The sequence below is a fragment of the Narcine bancroftii genome, chromosome 2, assembly GCF_036971445.1.
Source record: "Narcine bancroftii isolate sNarBan1 chromosome 2, sNarBan1.hap1, whole genome shotgun sequence".
Classification (NCBI taxonomy): Eukaryota; Metazoa; Chordata; class Chondrichthyes; order Torpediniformes; family Narcinidae; genus Narcine; species Narcine bancroftii.
In genome coordinates this window covers 219389466-219412916 of record NC_091470.1, presented here as the reverse complement: position 1 = coordinate 219412916, position 23451 = coordinate 219389466, and the positions used below count along the sequence as shown (strand labels likewise).

The 23451-nt window shown below is 44.8% G+C and overlaps 1 protein-coding gene across 4 annotated transcripts in view; it reads left to right on the top strand.

Moving 5' to 3' along the window:
• Positions 1–23451, top strand: part of itga9 (integrin, alpha 9) — a 454332-nt gene that overhangs the window by 4629 nt on the left and 426252 nt on the right. For 3 of the 4 annotated variants that reach the window (XM_069920311.1, XM_069920310.1, XM_069920312.1), the window contains exons 1-2: positions 14284–14703; positions 14945–15072. In XM_069920311.1, the coding sequence (XP_069776412.1) occupies positions 14312–14703; positions 14945–15072 (520 nt within the window). In that variant the 5' untranslated portion in view covers positions 14284–14311. Of the gene's footprint in view, positions 1–14283; positions 14704–14944; positions 15073–23451 lie in introns of those variants that run through there. The other variant, XM_069920313.1, reaches the window with a different exon arrangement.

The following is a 23451-nucleotide window of genomic DNA, read 5'->3' as shown; positions in this document are numbered from 1 at the left end:
TCAGAAGAAGAACTAGATGAATTATTGGCTCTCCAGGTCAACACAGCATCTAATAAGCGTCCCTGCTTATTAGTAGTGCTTGAACGCTTCTTCTTGCTCTCCAACTCACAGCGTGAGCTAGGCGAGGACTTTCACGCACTGCAGGCTCTGGCCCGTGCCCGTCGCTTTCCGCAATTGGCAAAATTGGCTTGCCACGTGGGGCACTGAGCGAACGTGCAGCGCCAAACGCAGAAGTAACATCTTCTGTTGTGGCCTCTTTTCTGCGGTTAGTGGCGCTCAGCAGTGGATCATCGCTGCAGGCGGGCCTTGGGGGTACCGCTTCAGCACCTCTTTCTTTCTCGAGGGCTTTAACACGTTGTAGTGCAGCCCAAAGACTCTTCACTTGTTGTCGAGCAGCATTAAAGGTCAGGCCTGGGGTCTCCAGTAAACGTTGCCTGATGTACCCCGACTCCAATCCACAAATGAATGCGTTCAGCATCAAAAATTCTTGGTGGGCTTCGGCCGTGACAGCAGTGAAGGCTCTGGATAGCCCTTTTAGTGCGAGCATGAAATCATCTTCGTTCCCTCCGGCTTGTGGTCTTCGAGTGTGAAGCTGATATCTTGCGAACAAAGTATTTTGTGGCATATCATAATAGGTTCTGAGGAGATTCAGTGCATTTGGTAGACAGCTGTCTCCCTAACCCATGGAGCAAGGCTCTTCTCCGAGGAAAGCCACAAGATGGACCATTTTCGCTGCGTCTTGCCTAACATTGTTCACTCGCGTGTACGCTTCAAAATACTGGAGCCAGTGTTGAAACATTTCTCCAGCTCGGGTGGCATCTTGATCTATCTCGAGTCTTCCAGATTTCAGGGAAGTATCCATGATTGAGAGTCTGTTAATAAAATTGATGTGCCATAGACATGGACCAGACAAGTGTCAGGACTAATGCAGGGCCTTTATGAACAGACTAGAACCACCATGAAACAGGCCAGTGGGAAAGCATCTCCATCTGTTATACCAGTAGGGTGGAGTATCTCTACAGTCATAGCCAACAGTCCCCTCCCCCATTATATCCTCATGAATGAGATTAATGAATCAGTGTCAAAATATTGCCATGTATTTGTTTGTCTGTCTTAATAATGACTTACCTTAATTTAGACAAAATATGTTTCACCACATGGAATGTTAACAGATTGGGGAATCCTATAAAAATTAGAAAAGCAATGAGTAAGCTGAAGAGACAAAAATAGGATGTGGTTTTTCTACAGGAAACACATTTATCAACAGAGGAATCAGTAAAGAAAGGTACTGGATGGTTTTACAGATCATGTTGTTTTTAAGGGTGTAGGGTCAACTCAGAGCAGGATGTGAGAACAGATCAAAGGTGAAGCAGGGAGAATTCTTATTTTGGCAGAAATACAGAAGCAACATTATCTTAAATATAATGTAATTTACCCCCTACTTTATCACATGCTGATCGCATTGATTCTGAAAGAGGGTAAAGACTCATGTGAATGTAAGAATTATCAGCCTATTTCCCTAATTCCAAAAGATGTCAAAATCTTGTCAAAGTTTCTTACAAAACATTTAGATGCAGTCATAACTTGCTTGATACATAGTGATCAGGTGGGATTTCTTAAGGGCTGCAGCTCATCAGATAATATCAGGTGTCTTGTGAATATTATGTGGTCAGTGGCCAGTAAACAACCACCTGTATCAGCTATTTCACTTGATGCTGAAAAAGCATTTAATTGGATAGAATGGGGATATTTGTTAGATTCTTCAGTTTTTTTTGGATTTGGACCCATCTTTTTAAAATCGATTAGGTTGTTATATAAGAACAATGAGGCAGCAGTTCAAACTAGTGGTTACATTTAATCTTATTTCTCTCTTCAACACTTAACCCAATGTTGTTCTGTCTACCTTTGGAGCCCCTGGAAGCCGCTATAAGAGAGAATGAGAACTTTGGAAGGATATCTGTGGGAGGACAGGTTCATAAACTGATGCTCTAAGTTGATGATATCTTATTATTTGTGTCAGACCCTGGTCGGTCGGTGCCAAGACTTTTGAATATTCTAAAGTCTTCTTCTAGATTCTCAGGTTAGAAGGTTAATTGGACAAAATCAGAAGCATTACCATTGATTGCACACTGCCCTGCATCTGTTTTTTATCCTGCCCAATTTCATTGACCAAAGAAGGGTATACGATATTTAGCTATTAATTTTCCCCTCAACTGGAGGATTTAGTAAAGGTAAATTCTGACCCATGACTGCAGAAAATGCCACAATCGACGGTCATCATTGTATTTGTCAATTTCGGGAAAAGTAAATACCTTGAAGATGAATGGTATTCTAAAGATTAATCACCTGTTCCAATCGTTACCAGTGTAAATCTCATTAATATATTTTAAACAATTTGATAAAATAATTAAGGCTTTTAATTGGAATGGTAAACACCCACATTTGAAACTTGATAAATTGCAATTTCCAGTTCAAGTGGGGAAGGGGGGCTTAGGTTTTACAAAGTTAATGTGCTATTATTATGCTTTTACTCTTGGGTATTTAGCACATTAGTCTCTCCCTGTGGAGAGAGCACCTCCTTGGTATCATATTGAGTATTCTGCTACTTCTCCATTACAATGTTCTCCATTTACATTGTCCCTCCATTACAATGTTTGTCTATCAAGTTACCTCCTGAGGCAAGATCTCATCCAATTATATCGCATAGGTATTTGTTCTGGAATAAGTTAGCCAGATTATTGAAATGAAATTCATATTTGAATGTAATTTATATTTGAATGAAGCCTTGAGTATTTGGATGAAACAAAAGTTGTGTATTGATAAGTCCCCTTTTTTTTTTCTCTGGATGGAATGGCCAGGGAAAGGAATAATTAAATTGAGAGACCTTTATAATGGTAACAGTTTAAAATCTTTTAATCAATTAGTCCTCGAGGTTACAATTTTGGATATATTTTCAACTGCATCATGTGCTACACACAATTTTTGGTTCTACACAGCAACCCCCACAAGTTGTCACGATACTGTCTACTGTACTGGCTGTGTATGGTAAAGGTCACGAAGCCTCAATTTTAGTATTCAGCCTTAACACAAATCTGAGGGGATAAATTTCTGTTGTTTCTTAAAAGAGCATGGGAAATAGACCTCAGTGTGGTTTTTGAGACGGAAGAATGGGACCAAATTTGTAAAAATATCAAAATAATGACAAGAGACCTGATTCAGTTTAAAATTCTGCGAAGAATGGGACCAAATTTGTAAAAATATCAAGATAATGACAAGAGACCTGATTCAGTTTAATATTCTGCACCATTTTTATTGGACTCCTGCAAGGTTATATAGACTTCACAAATATCACCAAAGAAGGAGCAAACCTGTTGAAGGGTCAACTGGAGTGCAACTGGCAGTCAAAGGAGATCGAGACCAGATACCTGCTGGCCAGAAGAAGCATGGGGCTGGAATTCGATCTGCTTCTTGCATGATGAGCTCGCCTGCTGGGGCAACTGGAGGTACATCTTCACCGCCTGCTGGCACAGTTAGTGCTTTTGCTAGTACAAGCAAATTTCAACTGCAGCAACAGGAGACAGAGGAGGAGGATGAAGTCTTAACAGGCTCACTGGACAGAGATAGTGGAAGAAGAAAGCCCTGCTGTTTGGTAAAGGTAAACAGTCAAAAGGCTCAGAGAGCACTAAGTGTACTCTTGAAGATGTAATGAGAGAAATGAGATTTTTAAATAAAAAAAACAAACAGGTATCTTAAAGTTGTGAACAATATGCAAATTGCCATGGGTAACTTCGATGCAAGAGTTAAGACTGGAGAAGATGAAATAGAGGAGGTAAAGAAAAGAGTGGAGAAAGTAGAGTATGAAATAGATGTGTGGGGCCACTGAAAATAACAATGTGGGAAACATTGGATACATTAGAAAATTTTAGTAGTGTGACAGATTATGTTGGATTTTACATTGAATATAGATATGTTTTTGGGAGATAAATTGTGCCTTTTTTTAGTGTAGGTCACATACAAAAACTTCAAAACAGATCTCATTTAAAATACTGGAGCTCTGCTCAAGCCACACAGGCTGGCTCAGAGTGCCTTTCCAAAAGTTTTGGGGAGTGCCTATAGAGACTTCACAAATGGATTGTTGTTTTGGAAAGCAAAAGGTGAAAGAACTCAGAAGATTAGGTTTGGAGCTGCAGGCTATCTGTGTGCAGTTTGCTGTTCTAAGAGGGTCATGTGTTTTCACAAGCAAAGAGAGTAAAACAGGCTTTTCTCAAAGAGGGAGAGATAATGCTGTGCTTCAGTTCAGAAGCAGCAGCTGGGATTGGAACATTACTAGCTGGCAAGCTGTGGAAAAACCCCATTTGGAAGGCGGGTTGTGAGTTCTCAGTTCAGCCTGGTCACAGCCCTTGTGGTCCATACAAGAGGAGAGGAATGGCTGCCTAATCTTTCACTTGAAATAAGAGGAACAAAAAGGAAATCTGTGGTGACCTGAAAGAAAGAGGTTATGATCTGGAGAACTCTGATGGGGCAAGTTTCGTTGGCAAGACATTGAAGTGACTGATTAAAAAGGAATCAGTTGTGGGTGTCAGGAGAACAACAAATCTCTCTCTGAAAACCGACAAGAACCTTCCTGAGCGGTAACCATCTACCTTTCAAGCACCAAAGCCTGGTGAAATTCATAAATGTTAAATTCTAAGAATTTCCTGCAACCAGTGAACTTGGAGGAGAGAGAAAAGAACTTTTCTGAACTTACACACACACACACACACACATTACATACACGTGTACTTCGAATTAGAAGGGTGTTAAGTTAATAGTAATAAGTTAAAGTTTGAACCTGTTTTCATGTTTAAAGATAAATAAAAGCAACTGTTGTTTAAGTAAACCTTCGTCTTGGTGAACAGTAGAAGGAATGATATCTACTTCAAGAAGGTACGGAAGATCCAGATCCTATTTATTTCTTCCAAGAATGGATACCCAGAATGTTGGGAACAGAAAAAGTTGGGCACACATATTCCTTAAACTGATTAAACGGTTAAGGCAACAAGGCAGGGAAAAGATACTGGCTGCAGCGGTGAAAGGAGTAATAGAGAGAGGAGGTCTGCTGGAATATGAAGGAAATAGAGTATTCTTCTATCTGGCTATAGGTATGGCACTGATGAAGCGAAGACGAGAATTCAATGCGGTTAAAAAATCTCTCTGGCAGAAAGACTACAAGTTTGTGTTAAGACATCCAACAACTTTGAAAATCATTCTACCAGTGGTGGAAATGCATGTTTTTCAGACATTAAATTTGCAGCAGAGTTTGGGGAAACATTGCAGTGGAATGATTAATTCATGACAACTTTATACTTTTCTGTTTTATTTAGATCAGTGGTTCTCAACCTTTTTCTTTCCACTTTCACACCACTTTAAGTATTTCCTATGCCATCGGTGCTCTGTGATTAGGAAGGGATTGCTTAAGGTGGGATGTGGGTGGAAAACCACTATTGACTCGTTATGTGCATGGTTTCATTACTTCAATGGAAATGGGCCCATGACAGTTTTTCTCACTCAAAATACTTCAGTAACAGTAGAGCAGTGGTTCTCAACCTTCCCTTCCCACTCACATACCATCTTAAGCAATCCCTGACTAATCACAGAACACTGATGGCATAGGGAATACTTGAAGTGGTATGTAAGTGGAAAGGAAAAGGTTGAGAACCTCTGATTTAGATATTACTCTTGTATAAAAAGATTGAGTAATTATAATAAGGAGCATTTTCTGGGGGGGGGGGCAGGAGTGATGGGAACCTGATATCTCTCATATCATGTGTCTATGTGTGGCATTTGCCATAACCCATAATATGGAGGGTTTTCTTGCTGTTAGGCTTCTGGACCTTCTGTCCAAAAGGTGAGGTCCGGCACTATCAGAGTTAAGAACAGTTTTTATCCACAGCTAATCGGGTTTAATTACATTGCTTTGCAAAAGTAGGAAAAGAGGAACTTCCAATAAAAATGGGAATCCATTCTACTGGTTCTCGGGTGTAGAAATATGAAAAAGAGCAAAATCTGTTGAAGTGGAACCTTTAAAAAACCAAAAAAGGAACTTCAGTCATGGATGTGGAGAAGTTGATATTTTTTAACCAGGAAAGAATATGCTTCTGAAGTATTTTTAGAAATGTATTGATGCAGCGTGACCTGTGAGAGATCTTCCTGCTCTGTATTTACACTTCTACATTCTTGAGTTTTTGAAAATTTTATTTTTCATTGGCATCATTACTTACACATAATTCTTCATCATATAACAATACAATGTAATAAAAACAATACAAAATGATATTAATTTTTTATCCCCCCTCCCCAAAAAATTCTGAATTTATTTATAATTCACTATTCATATATTCCTAACATATTATTTCTATCCTAATTGGGAGGAGTGGGTGTTATGGACGAAGCGGATGGACACTTACTGATGAAATCCATACATGGTTTCCAAATCATATAAAAATTCTCAGGTTGATTCCTTAAATTATAAGTAATCTTTTCCAATGATGTAGTTTTGAATTTCCGTGTACCATCTCTCCAACCTTATAAAATTATCTGACTTCCATGTCATTGCCATACATTTTCATGTCACCGTTATTCCTACACTCAAAAATTTTCATTGCTATTTGTCAAACTTCATACTTCTACATTCTTTACCAAGAGAGATCTGCTTGTACTACTGAAGCATCACTTTTTCCTTGCACTGACTACAACTGTGAATATTTATTTATCCTTTTCCATTTGTTATCCTTTTTTTCTGTCCGGGTATATTGCAGAGATTTAATTTATACTATTATAATTGTTGCTTCTTATGTACCTGTGTGACTGAAGCTAGAAAGAATTTCACTATGTCTGTACATTGTACTTACGTACATGACAATAAACTCTCATTACTCATTTACCGAAGGAAGTGGCAATCCAATCCAATCCAACTAATTATTGTGCTTCAGTGTGGTCTCAGCAAGCAAGGTGTTGCACAATGCTGCACAAATTGTTCGCTCACCAATGTTTCCCCAGAACCCACTGCACGTCGGAGCTCGTCAAAACCTTGGTCCAAACAGCAGCTTCAAGTTGATTCCAGCAGTAAGACTTAGGCAGCACTCAACTGAGTGTGGCATAGAGAAGCTCTGGTATTAGTCCATTCATGAGCATCAAAAGTGGGAGTTATTCCTCACATAAAGAAAAGTGATTGTGGTGGTTGAACAACACTGTGCACAGCAGTTAGCACTGCTCTCGTTCAACTCTAGAGACACGGCTTTGGTCCTGATCTAGGGAGTTTGCACCTCTCTGTAACCGCAATGCTTTCCGCTGGGTGCGCCACTTTCCATGCCAAATCTCGACTAATTGCAGGTAAATGAATTCGCTCCTGGTTGTACCAACTGGTTTTAAGGAAGAGATGGTTCAGATGCCATTGAGGAATATTTGCATGAGGAGCACAGTGCAAGCAAACCCAGAACTCCCAAGATGACAAAAGAATTACAGGGGAAGACACAGCTACACCATAAAGGTGCAAATACCGTCAAAAACCGTGAAATCTGAGAGGTGAGAAAAGAAGTGCTTCCAATAAAAAGTGGGAACCCATTCTACAAGTTCTCAGGTGTAGTAATAGGAAAAGACAACATTGGAGCAATGGATTCTTTTTTTAACCAGTGTGACAGAGTATGTAGAGGTGTTTAGGAGATAAACGGAAAGATTTTGTAGAGCAGGTCACGCACAAACACTTTAAAACACAGAATTTTTGCAGTTTTGCAGAGTCCTCACAGACTCAGGATGAACTGTCCTTTGTAAAAAGCAGCAGCGTAGCAGCGTACAGCAGCAGCTTTGTCTGGAAAACACTTTGTTGAGTGGAAGAGCATGTGACCTTTGCGGGCAGAGGCAGAACAGCTTTGCTCTCAGTGTGGGAGGGAGTGAGAGAGACGAGAGACAGAAGGCTTCTTCAGGTGGATTCTCCGCTAAGAATGCGCCTGAAGAGAAGGGAAAGCGGCCCTTTGAATTGTCGTTCAGGTGGCAGTGCTAAAAGCGCAGCGCTGGCCACCTGAAGGGACAGCTGCACCGGCATGCGCATCTGAGCGCACTCCTGCTCCTGTCCCTTGGGCTGTCAAGTTAGTATGGCTGGATGTCAGCTGGGACAGCCAGTGCGGGCTATCAGTGCGGGGACATCCCACGTGGAGTGTCCCCACACTGGTCGCTCTGTCCCCTGGCGGGGGAGAAGTGGTCTGGAGCGGCCGGCGGGTGAGTACGGGGGCTGGAGCGGCTAGTGGGTGAGTACGGGGACTGGAGCGACTGGCAGGGGAGAAGGGCTGGAGCGGCCAGCGAGGGAAAAGGGGGCTGGAGTGACCGGTGGGGGGAGGAAGCTGGAGCGGCTGGCAGGGCGAGGAAGCTGGAGTGGCTGGCGGGGGAGAAGGAGGCTGGAGAGGCCGGTGGAGAAGTAGGCTGGAGCGGCCGGCGGGGGAGAAGGAAGCTGCAGTGGCCAACGGATTAGTATGGCACTCGAGTCGGGTACCGGCATTGTTTAACCCAGCCCCCTTCTCCCCCGCCGGCCGCTCCAGCCCCCCTCTCCCCTTCCGGTTGCTGCAGCCCCCTTCTCCCCTGCCGGTTGCTCCAGCCCCCTTCTCCCATGCCTGTCGCTCCAGCCCCCTTTTCCCCTGCCTACCGCTCTAGCCCTGCAGTCCCCGCACTGACAGCCCAGCTAGCTGCCCCTGCCCCGATGTCCTGCACCAGGGGAAGGAGCAGCTGGGAGAGGAGCTGTCAGGCACTCGCCAGCTGACAGTCATCCCAAATGCAGCCGCTTTTAGGCGGCTGCATTCAGATGGCTGGGGAGGCCACTGTGCTGTGGAGATTATCCCTCTCGGAGGAGGGTTACAAAGTTCGCCTCGCAGGCGCCTCCTGCACATTCATGTGCCCACCCGACAGCCGCATATTGCCAAAATATGCGGCTTTACAAGCGGAGCAATTGGCCACCTGAAAGTGCCTAGAGATTTTGGTTCCATAGGGACAAGCTGGCAAGCTTTGGAGGATGGCCTGGTCAAAGGAGAAGACTGGCTGTCTGGTGTTTCCCTTGGAATAGGAGAAACAGAAAGGATCTCTGTCGTGACCTGAAAGAAAGGTTATCATCTGGAGAGGCCTGAAAGGGGGCATGTTTCATCAGCAAGACACTGGAGTGGCTGTCCTGGAATGATAAAACTCTCTATGAAAACCAACAAGAACCCTCCTGAGTTGTAACCATTGGCCTGTTAAACACCAAAACCTGGTGAACTTTGTTAATGCTAACTTTGTGAATTGCCTGCAATCAGTGAGATTGAACTGTGAACCAAATTTAAATACACATTAAACACACCTGCGCTTAGAATTAGAGGGGGGGGGGGTTAAGATTGGATAGGCTGCTTGTTTTCCCTGGGGTAAAGGAGGCTGTGGTGTGACAGACAAGAAGAGGGATATCAGAAACAAGAGGATGTAGGTGAGAGGAGTTTTAAAGGCAATCCAAGGGGTCTGTTTTAGCACGAGGAATCAGAGAAAATTACTACATTGAAGAGGCATTTGGATGGACAATTAAGTAGGCATGGCAGAGAAGTGGAAACATGAAATGCTGATGTTGGAATCTTGAGTAAACAAGAGAGAAGCTGGAGGAATGCAGGAAGCATTCAAGGTCAGAAACGGCCAGCCATAATTTTGGGTTGGGATCCTTAATGGAGACCAAATTAGGAAGGGGTATCAAGTGTAGCAAGGTGGTGGGGGGGGGAGGGAAGAGCCCCCCCCCCACGCCTTTCCATAGATGGTGCCTGACATGCATGTTTCCCCAGCTTCCTATTTTCTGCTGAGGTTATTTGCGCTCATCATTAATAGTTATTTTGCCGTGATTTTCGCTAAATGTGAAAACAGACAGTGGTGTCACTAGGGTGTCTGGTGTCCTCAATGGACCTCCTCCCGTACCAGACCATATGGAATCCTTAGTAATGTTTTTTGTGATAATGTTGCTCGCAAATCGTAATTCGTATTGTGCTGGAATATTTGGGAATGCTTTTGGGAAATAAATTGGGAAAAGTAGAGTAGGTGACATACATGCACACATTTTAAAACATATTATTTGAAATACTGAAGAATTCTTCAGTGACTTTATAGAAACTATGGAGAATGCTATGGAGATTTCACAAGTGGCTGTTAATTGAATTGGCATCATAAATGAATGGACTATTGTCTTTGAAGCCACAGAAAGCAGACAGGCTGTCTACTGATACCTTTTTGCAAGGCTTTTGACAATATTGCTCCGAGGTCATTGAGGGGTTCTTGTTCACCTAAAAACAACAGATGAACCCGAAGACTAACTCCTATTGTTTGCTGGAGAGGATGGAGGGGTTTTGCAGGTGAGAGAGAGAAGGACACATGCTTCCTGGCAGTCAGAGTCTCAAAGTGTCAGAGAGAGAGAGAGAGAAGGGACTCTTGGACTGTGTGTGTGACACAGAAAGCTGTAACAAGCCAGGAGAAACTTGTTGGAACTGAGTGGAGCTTCAGAGTGGCGGATGGCTGGAAGTGCTATCTGTCCGATGTTTCTCTTGGAATAAGTTGAACAGAAAGAAACTTTGTGTTAGCCTGAAAGAAGGAGGTTATCATCTGGAGAACCCTGATGGAAAAATTTTCATCAGAAAGATATTGAAATATTTGAACAAATATGGGAGCCTTACATTAAATACAATAGCGAAAACCTACCGGGGACAATCATTACCTAAGTTGATGGAAGGAGAAGGAAAGAAAAGAATGGACTCAGTAGAATTTCTGGTGTTTTTTTTTTGTTGAGTGACAACATTGTCTGACTGGTTTAATGTATCCTGGATTGTATACCTTAAATGGATGGGAGGGGGGGTGGGGGGGGTGGGTTGGGAGGAGGGAGGGGGGGGGAGAAAATGTCACTGTATATGTGTGAAAAGGAAAAAGTGTGTATCATGGCTAATGTGATTTATGGTGTGAAAAATAAAAAATTTTAAAAAAAAGAAAGACATTGAGGTGACAAATGGTGGTACCTCAGTTGTGGAAATCCTGGAAACACACATCTCTCTCTGCAAACCTTCCTGAGTGGTAACCATTGACCTTTCGAGCACCAAAGCCTGGTGAACATGTTAAATTCTGTACACAGTAGAAGAATTGCCTGCAACCAGTTAACTTGGAGGAGTGAGAAGTGAAATTGGACTTTGAGCCAAAGAACTTTTCTGAATTTACACACACACATGCACTTAGAATTAGAATTAATTGGGTTAAGTAAGTTAATAGTGATAAGTTAAAGTGAGATTCTATTTTCATATTTAAAGGTAATTAAAAGCAACCTTTGTTGAGGTAACCATTTGTCTTGGTGAATATCTATTGCTGCTGGGTTTTGGGGTCCTCTGGGCTCATGACACCCCCCTCCAAGTGAGCACAGAAATGACTGAGGATCTCAGCGAGACCTGCTGAGTTTTTCCAGCATTTGTCTTGTGTTTTTAATATACTCTCACGGCCCGTGCAGACTTTCACCTAACTTCACTGAGCGTGATGCAGCTTTTCAGAATATTTTTGCTCAAAGTAATTTTTATATCCCCCCCCCCCCATCAATCCCAGAAACATTTTGGATTGAAGTAGAGAGTTCCATGAGTTTGAGGAGGGAAAATAAAGATGCACTTCACCCACCTACCTGTGTGTAGGTTAGTTAAGTCAATAGTGATAAGTTAAAGTTTGATTCTGTTTTCATGTTTAAAGATAATTAAAAGCAACTTTTGTTTAAGTAACCATTTGTCATGGTGAATATCTATTGCTGCTGGGCTCGTAACACTATATATCACTGAATGTATTGGGAATAGTAATGAGATAAACAACTATCAAAATTAAAATTACACCTTTAGTTACAACATTATGAGTAACTGAGTGGAAGCCTTGTTTGATTTTTCTCCTTCTTTTCCTTTAAGTACTACTTCATTCTCAAAAAGGTTATTCATTTAGGTTCACAAATAATATTTACCACAATACTGCAGCTAAAACACCAGAAAATTTGACAAAAGCAGCGATTATAAAATCACCAGCAGCAACAAAAACAGCGCATGCTTGTAGTGCGTGCCAATGAAACCAAGTGACTCGCGACATCATTGTTCAGGTGCTTATCCCTTTACCTGACATCCAAGAAACCCTCCAAAAACCGAACGTGTTATGTGCTCACCAAACATGACCCAATGCGATCCTCACTCAACTCATACTTGAAAATCCCGTGTCGGTCTCCGTTGATAATTAGTGGAACATAAGGGAATGCTTATTTTATGTGCTTCTGGAAAACAAACAGAGTCCATCGCCCCCTGATGCACAACCCTCCGCCACAAACCTCCCAATGTCCAGCAATGCTGCATCCACCCCCAACATTCAGTGCTGCCATAACTGCCACCATCATCCAGCACTGCTGTAACCACTCCTGATATTCAGCACCATCGAACCACCCTCGGCATTCAGCACTGCCGCGAGCCCCCCCCAACATCCAGTGCTGCCATAACCACCACCAATATCTAGCACCGCTGCAGCCACTGCCAATATCCGGTGCCGCCGCAACTGCCCCTGACATTCAGCACTACTGCAAGCCCTCCCGACATCCAGCACCTCCATAATCGCCACCAACATCCAGCACTGTGGAAGCTGCTGCCAACATCCGGTGCAACCGCAACTGCCCCTGACGTCCAGTGCCACCACAATCTCCCCTATCCAGTGCTGCCACAACAGCCCCTGATGACCAGCACCACCGCAACCTCCCCCTATCCAGCACCATGTGTACTTGATTTGCGTGAATCTGTACCGCTGCCATTTTAATTCCAAAATCCAAAAACCGAAAAGTGTCCGGTCCCAAGGATTTTGGATGAAAGGTTAGATACCTGTAATAAGGACAGTTCTAACCAGAGGGCACTAGAAGGTTCAAAAAGTTAATTAGCATAGTTTTAGCCCTGTAAGCATATTGATGCATGTAAGCTGGGTTTACAAAAAAGGTTTTTGTTGTTATAACTAACTGCAGGGATATTTTTATGAAAAAATAATAAATTTCTTCTGAAACACTGCACAAATATTTTATAGACAGTCATTTTGGTATCACTCCTTTTGCTGGTGTCACCTGGTGTGGTCTGCACCTGTGACAGAAAATAGATATGTTTTTGGGAGATGGATTGGGAAAGGTTTGTTAGAGTAAGTCACATACAAACACTTTAAAACAGATCTTATTTGAAATACTGGAGTTCTACCCCATGCTAGACATACCGGGTCCATAGTTTTTGAAAAAGCTTTGAAGAGTGCTCAAGAGACTTCACCAATGGATTGTTGTTTACAAAGGGCAACAGATGAAAGAGTTCATTGGAGTTGCAGATTGTCTGGAGATGTTCTAAGAGTGCCATGTGGTTTTGCAAGCAGAGAGAGGCAAACAGTCTTTCTCTGAGAGAGAGACAGAGATTATTCTGCAGTTTTACAGCCAGCAGAATCAGCTGGGACGATCACAGGACAAGCTGGCAAGCTTATGGAAAGCCCCATTTGGAAGATGGCCTGGTCAAAGCCCTTGTGGTTCATGCAAGAGGAGAGGACTGGCTGTCTAATGTTTCACTTGGAATAAGAGAAACAAAAATGACCTCTGTGGTGACTTGAAAGAGGTTATCATCTGGAGAACCCTAAAGGGGGCAAGTTTTGTCAGCAAGACCCTGAAGTGGCTGATGGAGGTACATCAGTTGTGGACATCCTGGAACAACAAATTTCTCTCTGAAAACCGACACCAACCTTACTGAGCAGTAACCATTTACCTTTCGAGCACCAAAGCCTGGTGAACTCCATAAATGTTCAATTCTGTGCACAGTAGAAGCATTGCCTGCAACCAGTGAACTTGGAGGAGTGAGACGTGCGATTGGACTTCGAACTAAAGAACTTTTCTGTGCACTTAGAATTAGTTAGGTTAAGTAAGTCAACCTTTGTTGAGGTAACCATTTGTCTTGGTGGATATCTATTGCTGCTGGGTTTTGGGGTCCTCTGGGCTCATGACACCCCCCTCCGAGACCTGCTGAGTTCTTCCAGCATTTGTCTCGTGTTTTGAAATTACTCTCACGGCCCGTGCAGACCTTCACTGAACGCGATGCAGCTTTTCGGAATATTTTTGGCTCCAAGTCATTTTTAACCCCCTTTCGGGTTGAAGTCGAGAGTTGCCCGAGTTGGAGGAGGGAGGATAAAGATACACTTCCCCCCCCTGCCTGTGCGTGGTGCCTTTGCTCTCCGCTGAGGCTGCGGGATCTCCAGCCCACTCCCAGCGCCAAGTCAGATGATCGGGGCGAGGGATCGCCCTGCGCTCACTGGGCACGAGTGGGTCAGAGCCGGGGAGATCAGCCGCGCTGCCAAGCCCGCCGCCCCCCCCCCCCCCCGCGGCCCCTTGACGATCGGTTTGCCCCCTCCCCTGGGGAAGAGAGGGAAAGAGATCTGCCGCCGCCGCTCCGGGGGGGGGAGAAAACTTCTTGTCCGCTCCTGCCGAAGCCGGGGAATGGATGGGTGGCTGGGAGAGGAGATGAAGTCGTTGAAATTCTGCGTGCCCTGGATCTGGTTCGGCTTGGTGCACGCGTACAACATCGACGCCGAGCACCCCGTCGTGTTTCGGGGGGCGAGCGGGACTTTCTTCGGCTATTCCGTGCTGGGACACGTCCACGACGGCACACGGTGGTGAGTCGCCCGCGATGGGGCTGCGGTCCCGATGGGCAGACGCAAGTGCCTTTGTTTTGGAGAGGTGGCGCTGATCGGGACTGTCATTGAACTTAATTGCTCTCAGTTGGGGGGGTGGGGGAGCAAATGAAGGGCTAGTTGCTTCTAATTACCCAGAGTAGTTTGTAAACTTGTTTAGTTTCCCCCCCCCCCCCCCCCCCTTGCAGATTTGCTCTGTGTTAACCTGGTGTGATTTCTGCAGGGTGCTGGCTGGGGCCCCCCGAGCCAACTCGACCTACAGTTCCTCTATGCTGTCCCCGGGAGCCGTGTACAAGTGTCGAATCCACAGTAACCCCGACAAGAGATGCACCGAGTTGGACCTGGGTCGAGGTGAGTTTCTTTCAAAAAAAAACCTTGGGCACGTTGCGCGAAACGGTCAGTGTTTGGCGCAGGTGACCGTCGGGTTCGGGGCAATTCCGCACCACCCACCGCGACAGCAGCCCAGATAACACGGGTGTCTGAGCCACTCGTCCGTGGAGCATTGAGCACCGAAGTAGGGAGGTGATATCTCCCTTTCCTTGCCTCAGCTGCATGCCAGGAAGGATATGATTGTACTGGAGGGGGTGCAGAGAGAGAGAGAGAGGGGGGGTGGGGGGTGGGTGGGGGCAGGAATGTGGTCTGGGATGGAGAAGCTGGAGGGGACATGACTGAGAAGCATAAAATTTTAAGAGGGGGATGGAGAATGTAGGGTGCCCGAAACTTTTCCCCACGTCGGAGGTGGAGAGCTTTCCGACTGTCCTGTATGGAGGTGCTGAGGCACAGGGTAGGAAAAGGCTACAGAGAACTCGGCCAACGCCATCATGGGCATCACTCTATTTCAGGATGTCTACGAGAGGCGGTGTCTCATGAAAACAGCCTCTGTTCTCAAGGATGTCCACAACTGATGTACTCCCACCTCACCACCCTGGCCATTCATTCCTTCACACTCCTTCCATCAGGAAGGAGGGACGGGAGCCGGAAAACGAACACCCAAAAGGGCAGCAGCAGCTTCTTCCACTCTGCCATTGGGATGGACAATGAACCACAGACACTGCATCACTCTTTCCTGTGGCCTGTTCACTGTCGCACCTTCATGGTTCACCTGTGGCCTGGTGCAAGGCCTTGGGACACTGTGCCCTCCACTTCAACCTGGCTTAGCAGCCAGAGTTAGCTGTCCGCCCTCTTCATACAACCCGACAGGACGCATGAAAGCCTCCCCAGATCGTTCCTATGTCTCAGCCCCGGCCGTTGTTGTTTTCCTTTACTGCAAGCTTCTCTCCAGGACTTCTCCTTTCAAGCAGGGGCATGTTCTTACTCTCCAGGATCCTGCTCTGATCTGACTCTTACTCTGAGCTCACCACCCATGACATCTGACCACTGAACATGGGTGCCATTATATACTGGAACCATAGAACACAACAGCACAAAAACAGGTCCTTCAGGTCTGTGCCGAAACTACTATTCTGCCACATCCCATTGACCTGCACCGAGTCCCTATTCCTTCCATGCCCATTCCTTCCATGTACCTGACAAATGTTTTGTTCAATGTTAAAATTGAGCCCATTTCAGCTGGCCGCTCATTTCACACCCACCACTCTCTGTGTGAAGAATTTCCCCCTAAACCTTTCCCCTTTCACCCTTAACCCATGTTCTCTGGTTTGTATCTTGTCTGCCCTCAGTGGGGGGGTGGGGGGGTGGGAAACCTGTTTGCATTTACTCTCTGCCCATGATAATTATGTATACCTCAATCAAATCTCCCCTCATTCTTCAGGGAAAAATTTCTAACTGGTTTAACCTTTCCCTTTAACTCAGTTCCTCAAGTCCTGGCAACATCCTAGAAAATCTTCCCTGCACTCTTTCTATCTTACTGATATCCTTCCTGTAGTTCGCTGACCACAACATTGATGGAAATTATATCACCATCCACCGCATTCTTCAGGCAACTAACTCAACCTGCACTGGGGATATCGGTTTGGGGTGGGGAGGAAGGCATTTGGATGGGATGCACAGTTTGATCTGCTGAGTTTCTCCAGCATTTGTGTGTGTGTGTGTGTGTGTGTGTGTGTGTGTGTGTGTGTGTGTGTGTGTGTGTGTGTGTGTGCGCGTGTGTTTTTTTTCAGGGTAGGCATCCCTTCAGCCACGGTGTCTACAGATTTTTGTGATTTATTCTTATCAAGGAAATAACTCGTCTGCGAAAGGGGCCTTATTGTGCTGCGTTTTGCATGATTTTTATACTTTCTGCTGTCTTGTTTTTATCCCTTCCATCAATTGTGGTGAATACGTAATTCGAGCAAAGCAGTTTGCAGCTGTGTACTACTGTTATTTCAGCAGAAAGCGGCCCAGAATACCGTACTTTAGCTCCTCTGTGCTACATAAGCTGTGTCCTGTTCCATTTTTATCTTGTAAGTTCTTGTCCTGGAGTTCATGGGATGGTCTCCGAAGCCTTGGTTATTCTGTATCATCTCTGAAGGCCATGGCTAGTTCTTGTTTGCAGGAGATTCACTTAACTCCATTTTTTTTTAAACCTTCTACTACCTTCCCCTCCCCCCCAACCCCCCACCAACCACCCCCACCTCCACACTTCTATTTGGCTGTCACCATAGCGCCTTCCTAACATTGTGGGCCAGGAAATATCACAGAGGGGTATTGAGGTAATAACTTGTTAAGGCAGGAAAGCCAGAACACTATCGATCTGATAAGGTGTTACTGTACTTCAATGAAGTTATCTTCCCTGAGCTAATTCTGTACCACTGAATATGGTAACATGAATTATACAGGGTAAGAATTGATGGGGGATAGATAAGGGAATTTGAGTGAAAGGAGGGAACTTGGTTGAGGAGAGTGATGCTTGATAATATTACAAATGCAGTAAAAACACAGAAATGCTGGAGGAACTCGGCACGATCTGCTGCATTCATAGGAGGTAAAGATACATAACTGACGATTCAGGCCTAAGCCCTGTTTCATGGTAGGATTTAAAAAGCAGATACCAGCCTGAATTAAAAGGCTGGGGAGGGACGAATGGGCAGGGGGAGGAGTACTGACCAACAGACAAGAGATGTTACCAGTAATTGAATGTGGATGGGGTACAGGAGAATGATCTTGGGGAGGGGGGGTTGTTTGGAGCCCTATGGAAGCAGAGCTGGGGTAAAGGAGTCGGAGGGAAAAGGGGAGAATACAAAAATGTATCAACATCCATTGCTGCTGTTTTTCCAGGCACCAGCATGCAAAAATTCCAGACACAATAGCTTGCAAAAAATACCCAATCAACTAATAAATCATAAAACTGCAATGTTCAAATCCTAAAGGACAATCCCCCATAAAATGTAACAGAGTCCAGAGGACCCCAAAAACCAGCAGTAATAGATATGCACCACAACACAAAGGGGTACTTAAACAAAAGTAGTTTTTAATTATATTTGAACAAGAAAACAGAATTAAACTTATTACTTAACCTACTTACCTAACCTACTTAATCCCCCCTCTAATACTAAGCGCAGGTGTGTGTAATGTGTATATAAGCTTAGAAAAGTTCTTTGGATCACAGTTCAATCTTACTTGTTGTAGGCAATGCTTATACTGTGCACAGAAGTTAGCATTAACAAAGTTCACCTGGCTTTGGTGTTTAACAGGCAAATGGTTACCACTCAGGAGAGTTCTTGCTGATTTTCAGAGAGAGATTCCTTTTCCAGGACATCCGCAATGGATTCCTTTTCAATCAGTCTTGCTGACGAAACTTGCCCCCTTCAGGGTTCTCCAGATGATCCTCTTTCTTTCAGGTCACCTTTCACACTGCCTGTCTTCTCCTTTGACCAGACAGCCTTCCAAAGTTTGCCACCTTGTCCTTCTGGAACTGTTTTCTCTCCTTTCTCTCTGTTTCACACCCTCCCTCTCAGAGAGCAAAACTGTTCTGTCTGCCTGCAAAGATCACATGCTCTCCCAGGCAAGCTGTATGCTGCGACTTTGTTGCTCTTTTTGCAAAAAAGCACTTTGCAAAAGTCCTGCAAATATTCTGTTTTAAAATGTTTGTGTGCAACCTGCTCTAATAATCATTTCCAAAACACCTCTAAATACTCTGTCACAGCACGCATGTGACCATTAACCAACTAACCCCATCTGCCTTTGGAACATGGGAGGAAACTGGAGCTCCCAGAGGAAACCCACATTGCTCTTCTGATTCCATCCACCAACATCCTTATTGAAGTGGTTTCACTTGCATTGGTCATTTGTCTCTTGTCATCGTGACTCCCTCTGTTGTGCAGTTGCTCGCCCTCCATTCCTTTATCTCGACATAGGAGTTGCCTTGTGATCTTACTACTGTATCTTGGCCCTGTGGAGCAATGCACTGAGAGGCGTGGTTGACTGACTGAACCATTTTAATTCTGGATGATAAGATGGGGGATTAGGGCTGATGATGTAATTAAAATAATGAAATGCTGTTTGCCATGATTTCAACTGAACTTTAATTTGCATTTTCTGCAATTATATTCGCTAAAATCAATTACAACGGAAAGTAAGTTAAGAAAAATAACACCATGCTTTCATTTGTGGTATTCTGTGGAATTTGTTGCCACAGATGGTTCTGGAAGCCAGGACATTGGCTGTAATTAAGGCAGAGATTGATCAGCCAGGCCTTCAAAGGTCATGGGGAGAAGGCCGGGCAGTGGGGCTGAGTGGGGAAAATGGATTAGCTCATGATGAAATGGTGGGACAGGCTCTATGGGCTGAATAGCCTACTTCTGCTCCCATTTCATATGGTGAAATGGTTCTATGGTCTTTCATTAAAACCCTTCGGAAATAAAAGTGAAACTTCGAAGAGACTATGAATTTACACAGTGAAAAAACTTTTAATGCATATTTCAAAAATTAAAGGAAGAGATGGATGGGTAGGGCCCCACAGCCTTGTACATCTTCATTAAGAGATGCCGTCTCATCAAAATGCATGAGAACACGTAGAATCTATTTGCCAGTCTTACCTTACTCTGTATGGAGCAGAGGATTAAATTCAATGTTCTCTCACATAACATCCTTTGAACACACACATACTCACTCAGTCAGTCTCTCTTACACACATTAAAAATTAATTCAAGTTGTCAAATCTCAAAAAAGCTTTCTTAAAAAATCTCAAATCTTTCACTCTCAAAATGACTGTCTCTATGGGATAAACATTTAACAGAGCATCTTCAAAGAAACAATAAAGTGCTCAGGGATGTGAGCAGATGTTGCACTGACATCTTTAACATCTCCCTGAGAAACGCTGTGGTCCCAACGTGCTTCAAAGCCGCCCACCATTATCCCCACCCTGAAGAATTCGGCCGTGTCCTGCCCCGATGACTACCGCCCTGTCGCACTCGCGCCCATCGTCATGAAGTGCTTTGAGAGGCTCGTCATGGGGCACATCAAGCTCCTGCTGCCCCCGTCACTAGACCCGCTGCAGTTTGCATACAGACCCAAACCCGTCTACGGACGATGCCATCGCCACCGTCCTCCATCTATCCTTTACCCACCTGGAACGTATATTTGAATGCTGTTTATTGATTTTTAGCTCTGTGTTAAACACGATCATACCTCAGTACCTGATACGGAAGTTGAGCCTGCTGGGTATAAACAACTCCCTCTGCAGTAGGATTCTTGACTGACCGATGGGGAGACCTCAAGCAGTTCCGATCGGAAACAGCACCTCCAAGACCATCATACTGAGCACAGGGGACCTGCTGAGTCCACTGCTGTTCACGCTGCTGACCCACAACTGTGCAGCTAAACACCGCTCGAATCACATCATCAAGTTCACTGATGACAGAACCACTATCCTCTGCAGGGCCTTGCAGTCCAAGGAGGTACAGCTTCCAAACCAGGTAGTGATGCAGTTGCACAGGATGCTCTCGATACATCCTCTGTAGAATGTAGTGAAGACAACCATGGTGGGCCTGATCAGTAAGAATGACGAGTCAGTGTACAGACTGGTGCAGAGCTAACAACCTGTATCTGAACATTTAAAAAAAAACAAAAGAGATGGTTGTCGACTTCAGGAAGGCCCGGTGGGGGGGGGGATAACGTTCTGCGGATCATTGACTGCTCCACCGTTGAGGTCGTCAAGAGAATCAAGTTCCTTGGAATGCATTTGGTGGAGAATATCATCTGGACCCTTAACACCAGCTGCATAGACAAGAAAGCCCAGCAGCGCTTCTACTTCCTATGAAGGTCCATCTCCCATCCTCACTACATTCTACAGAGGATGCATCGAGAGCATCCTGTGCAACTGCATCACCACCTGGTTTGGAAGCTGTACCTCCTCGGACCGCAGGACCCTGCAGAGGATAGTGAAGTCAGCAGAAAAGATCACTGGGGACTCCCTTCCTACCATGAAGGATGTTTGCTACACTCGATGCAGGCGAAAGACAATGAACATTGTGAAGGACTCCACACGCCCCTCGTGTAAACTGTTCTCCCCTTCTGTCATCTGGTAGGAGGTACTGTAGCATTTGGGGCCCCTACATCCAGATTGGGCAACAGCTTTTCCCCAGAAGCCATCAGGCTCCTGAATTCCCAGAACATATGTGGATAGGGTACCGTGGACTTTTATTGTATGTCTTAATATTTTGATATTCCAATGTGTTTAACTTCGATTTTTAACTTGTGTTTATGTAAATATTCTCCATGGTCCTAGAGCAATGCTATCTAGCCTTTACCGTGCAACCATGGTATGAACGATAAATAAAGTGACTTGACTTGAAAACAAAGGAATGCTGCCAGTATGTATGGACATTTCTCTAATACACTGTAATCTGTTGAATGGCAGATTCCCCCCACCCCATTTCTTAACTGCCTTCTCCTATCAGGGTGACTTGCTTTACCTGTTGCTTGCATTGCGTTCAAACACTGGGCCACTCCTTGCTGAATGAGATTTACACCATTATTTCCATTAAAAAAAAAATTATGCTACCCTTCCTGAATCTGAACATAGACGAGTTGGGTCCGTTTCGACTGCCTGTATATTCTGCTTCTTCTCTGCCTCAGTCTCGTTACAGGTATTCTTCATCTTCTTATTTGTGACCTTCTCATTAAGTTCTGTGATCACCCCATCCGGGGTTTACCAGCGGATCTCCAGTGTTTCTGCTCTCTATTCCCTTGTGCTCCCAAGCTGGCTCCATAATTGTGGAGTCAGTGGACTTGCCTACAAGGTGGGTCATTATTGTAAACCGATCCGTCTTCCAGCTAGTCACAACTCACTATCGCTCTCACCCCCCCCCCCCCCCCCCCCCCCAGTGAATGTTTGGTAGATAGAGCAGGCAGGAGCACAGCAAGGAGAGAAGAGAGACTGGTGGGTTGAACTGCATTTACAGTGCTACCTTGATTTCATGCAACCGGATTATAACGTGAATCCGGATTTTACGCGATGAGCCTTTGGACCCTTTTCTTTGCTCTTTCTGGAATTGATTTTTTTTTAGTGGAATGCACTGGGGCAAGTGACTGATGGGTCAGTGGGAGAGCACTTTGGGACCAGTGACCAGAATCCCATTAGTTTTAAAATGGTTATGGAGAAAGATGGGGCTGGTCCACGGGTTGAAGTCTTTAATTTGTGGCAAGGCCTATTTTGGAGCAGTTAGGCAGCAACTTGCCGAAGTTGATTGGGAGAGGATGTTGGGAGTGAGGGCATGGCTGGAAAGTGGGAGGCTTTGGAGGTGATAAGAGTTCAGGCACTGCATGCTCCTTTAGGGTGAAGGGCAAAGCTGGCAGGTTTAAGGGTTAACCCTGGATACAAAGGCTTTGGTTTGGATCGGATAAATCTCTCATTGAATAGAAGTAGAGGAATTTGCTTAAGAGGAAAATAAGAGGGGTAAAAGGAAGACACGAGTTAGAGATCAGGGAGGCCGGATAGACCAAATTCCAGAGATGTTTTAAGAGAAAAATGGCAGCATGGGAGAGATTTAGTCTCATTAAAGCAACATACTGCCTTTGTGTGATATTTAAATTATTATTTATCTTTTTTAAACTGTGGAGAAGATCATGGTAGCCAAAAAAAAACAGAAGGAAATGAGTGGCGATCTCTGGACTGCAGGGAGGAGTTTCAGGAGCATCTGAAAGTAGACAAATCTCCAGGGCCTGATTCAGAGCATCCTCACACCTTGTGGGGAGCTCAGGAAGAAATTGCAAGAGCCCTTGCTGAAATATTTACAACATATTTTGTCTCGGCCTGATGTGCTGCGAGACGGAAAGATTGCTTTCACTGTGCTGCTGTATAAAAAGGGCAGAAAGGTCACGTCAGGCAATGGCAGGCCAGTGAACTTGATGCCAGTGGTTGGTAATTTGCTGGGGGAATTCTGGGGGACAGGATCTACCAGTATTTGGACAGCTCAGGGGACCGTCGACCTGCTTCATGGAGTACTTATAAATAAGAGATCGACCCCCAGGCATGGAATCCTGGCACTGGACGGGCTGGTTTGTGGGGGGGGGGGGGGTGGCGGTGCTGGATGGGGGTTGGGGGGGTGGCAGTGGCGCTGGATGGGGAGGCCTCTACTAAATGTACAAAGAACACATGCATCTTTCTCTGCGCTTAATCTGTCCTCCCGTTCACTCTCAACTCATTCAAAGGCTGAAGCAAAAGACAACATGGCGGCTACCAAGGCCGGCACTCACGAGAGGTTGGCCATCACTGCCATAGGCGCTATTTTCCATTGATCTGCCTTTGCTTTCCACTAAAAGAGTTGAATCAGACCCCCCCTTTTGACC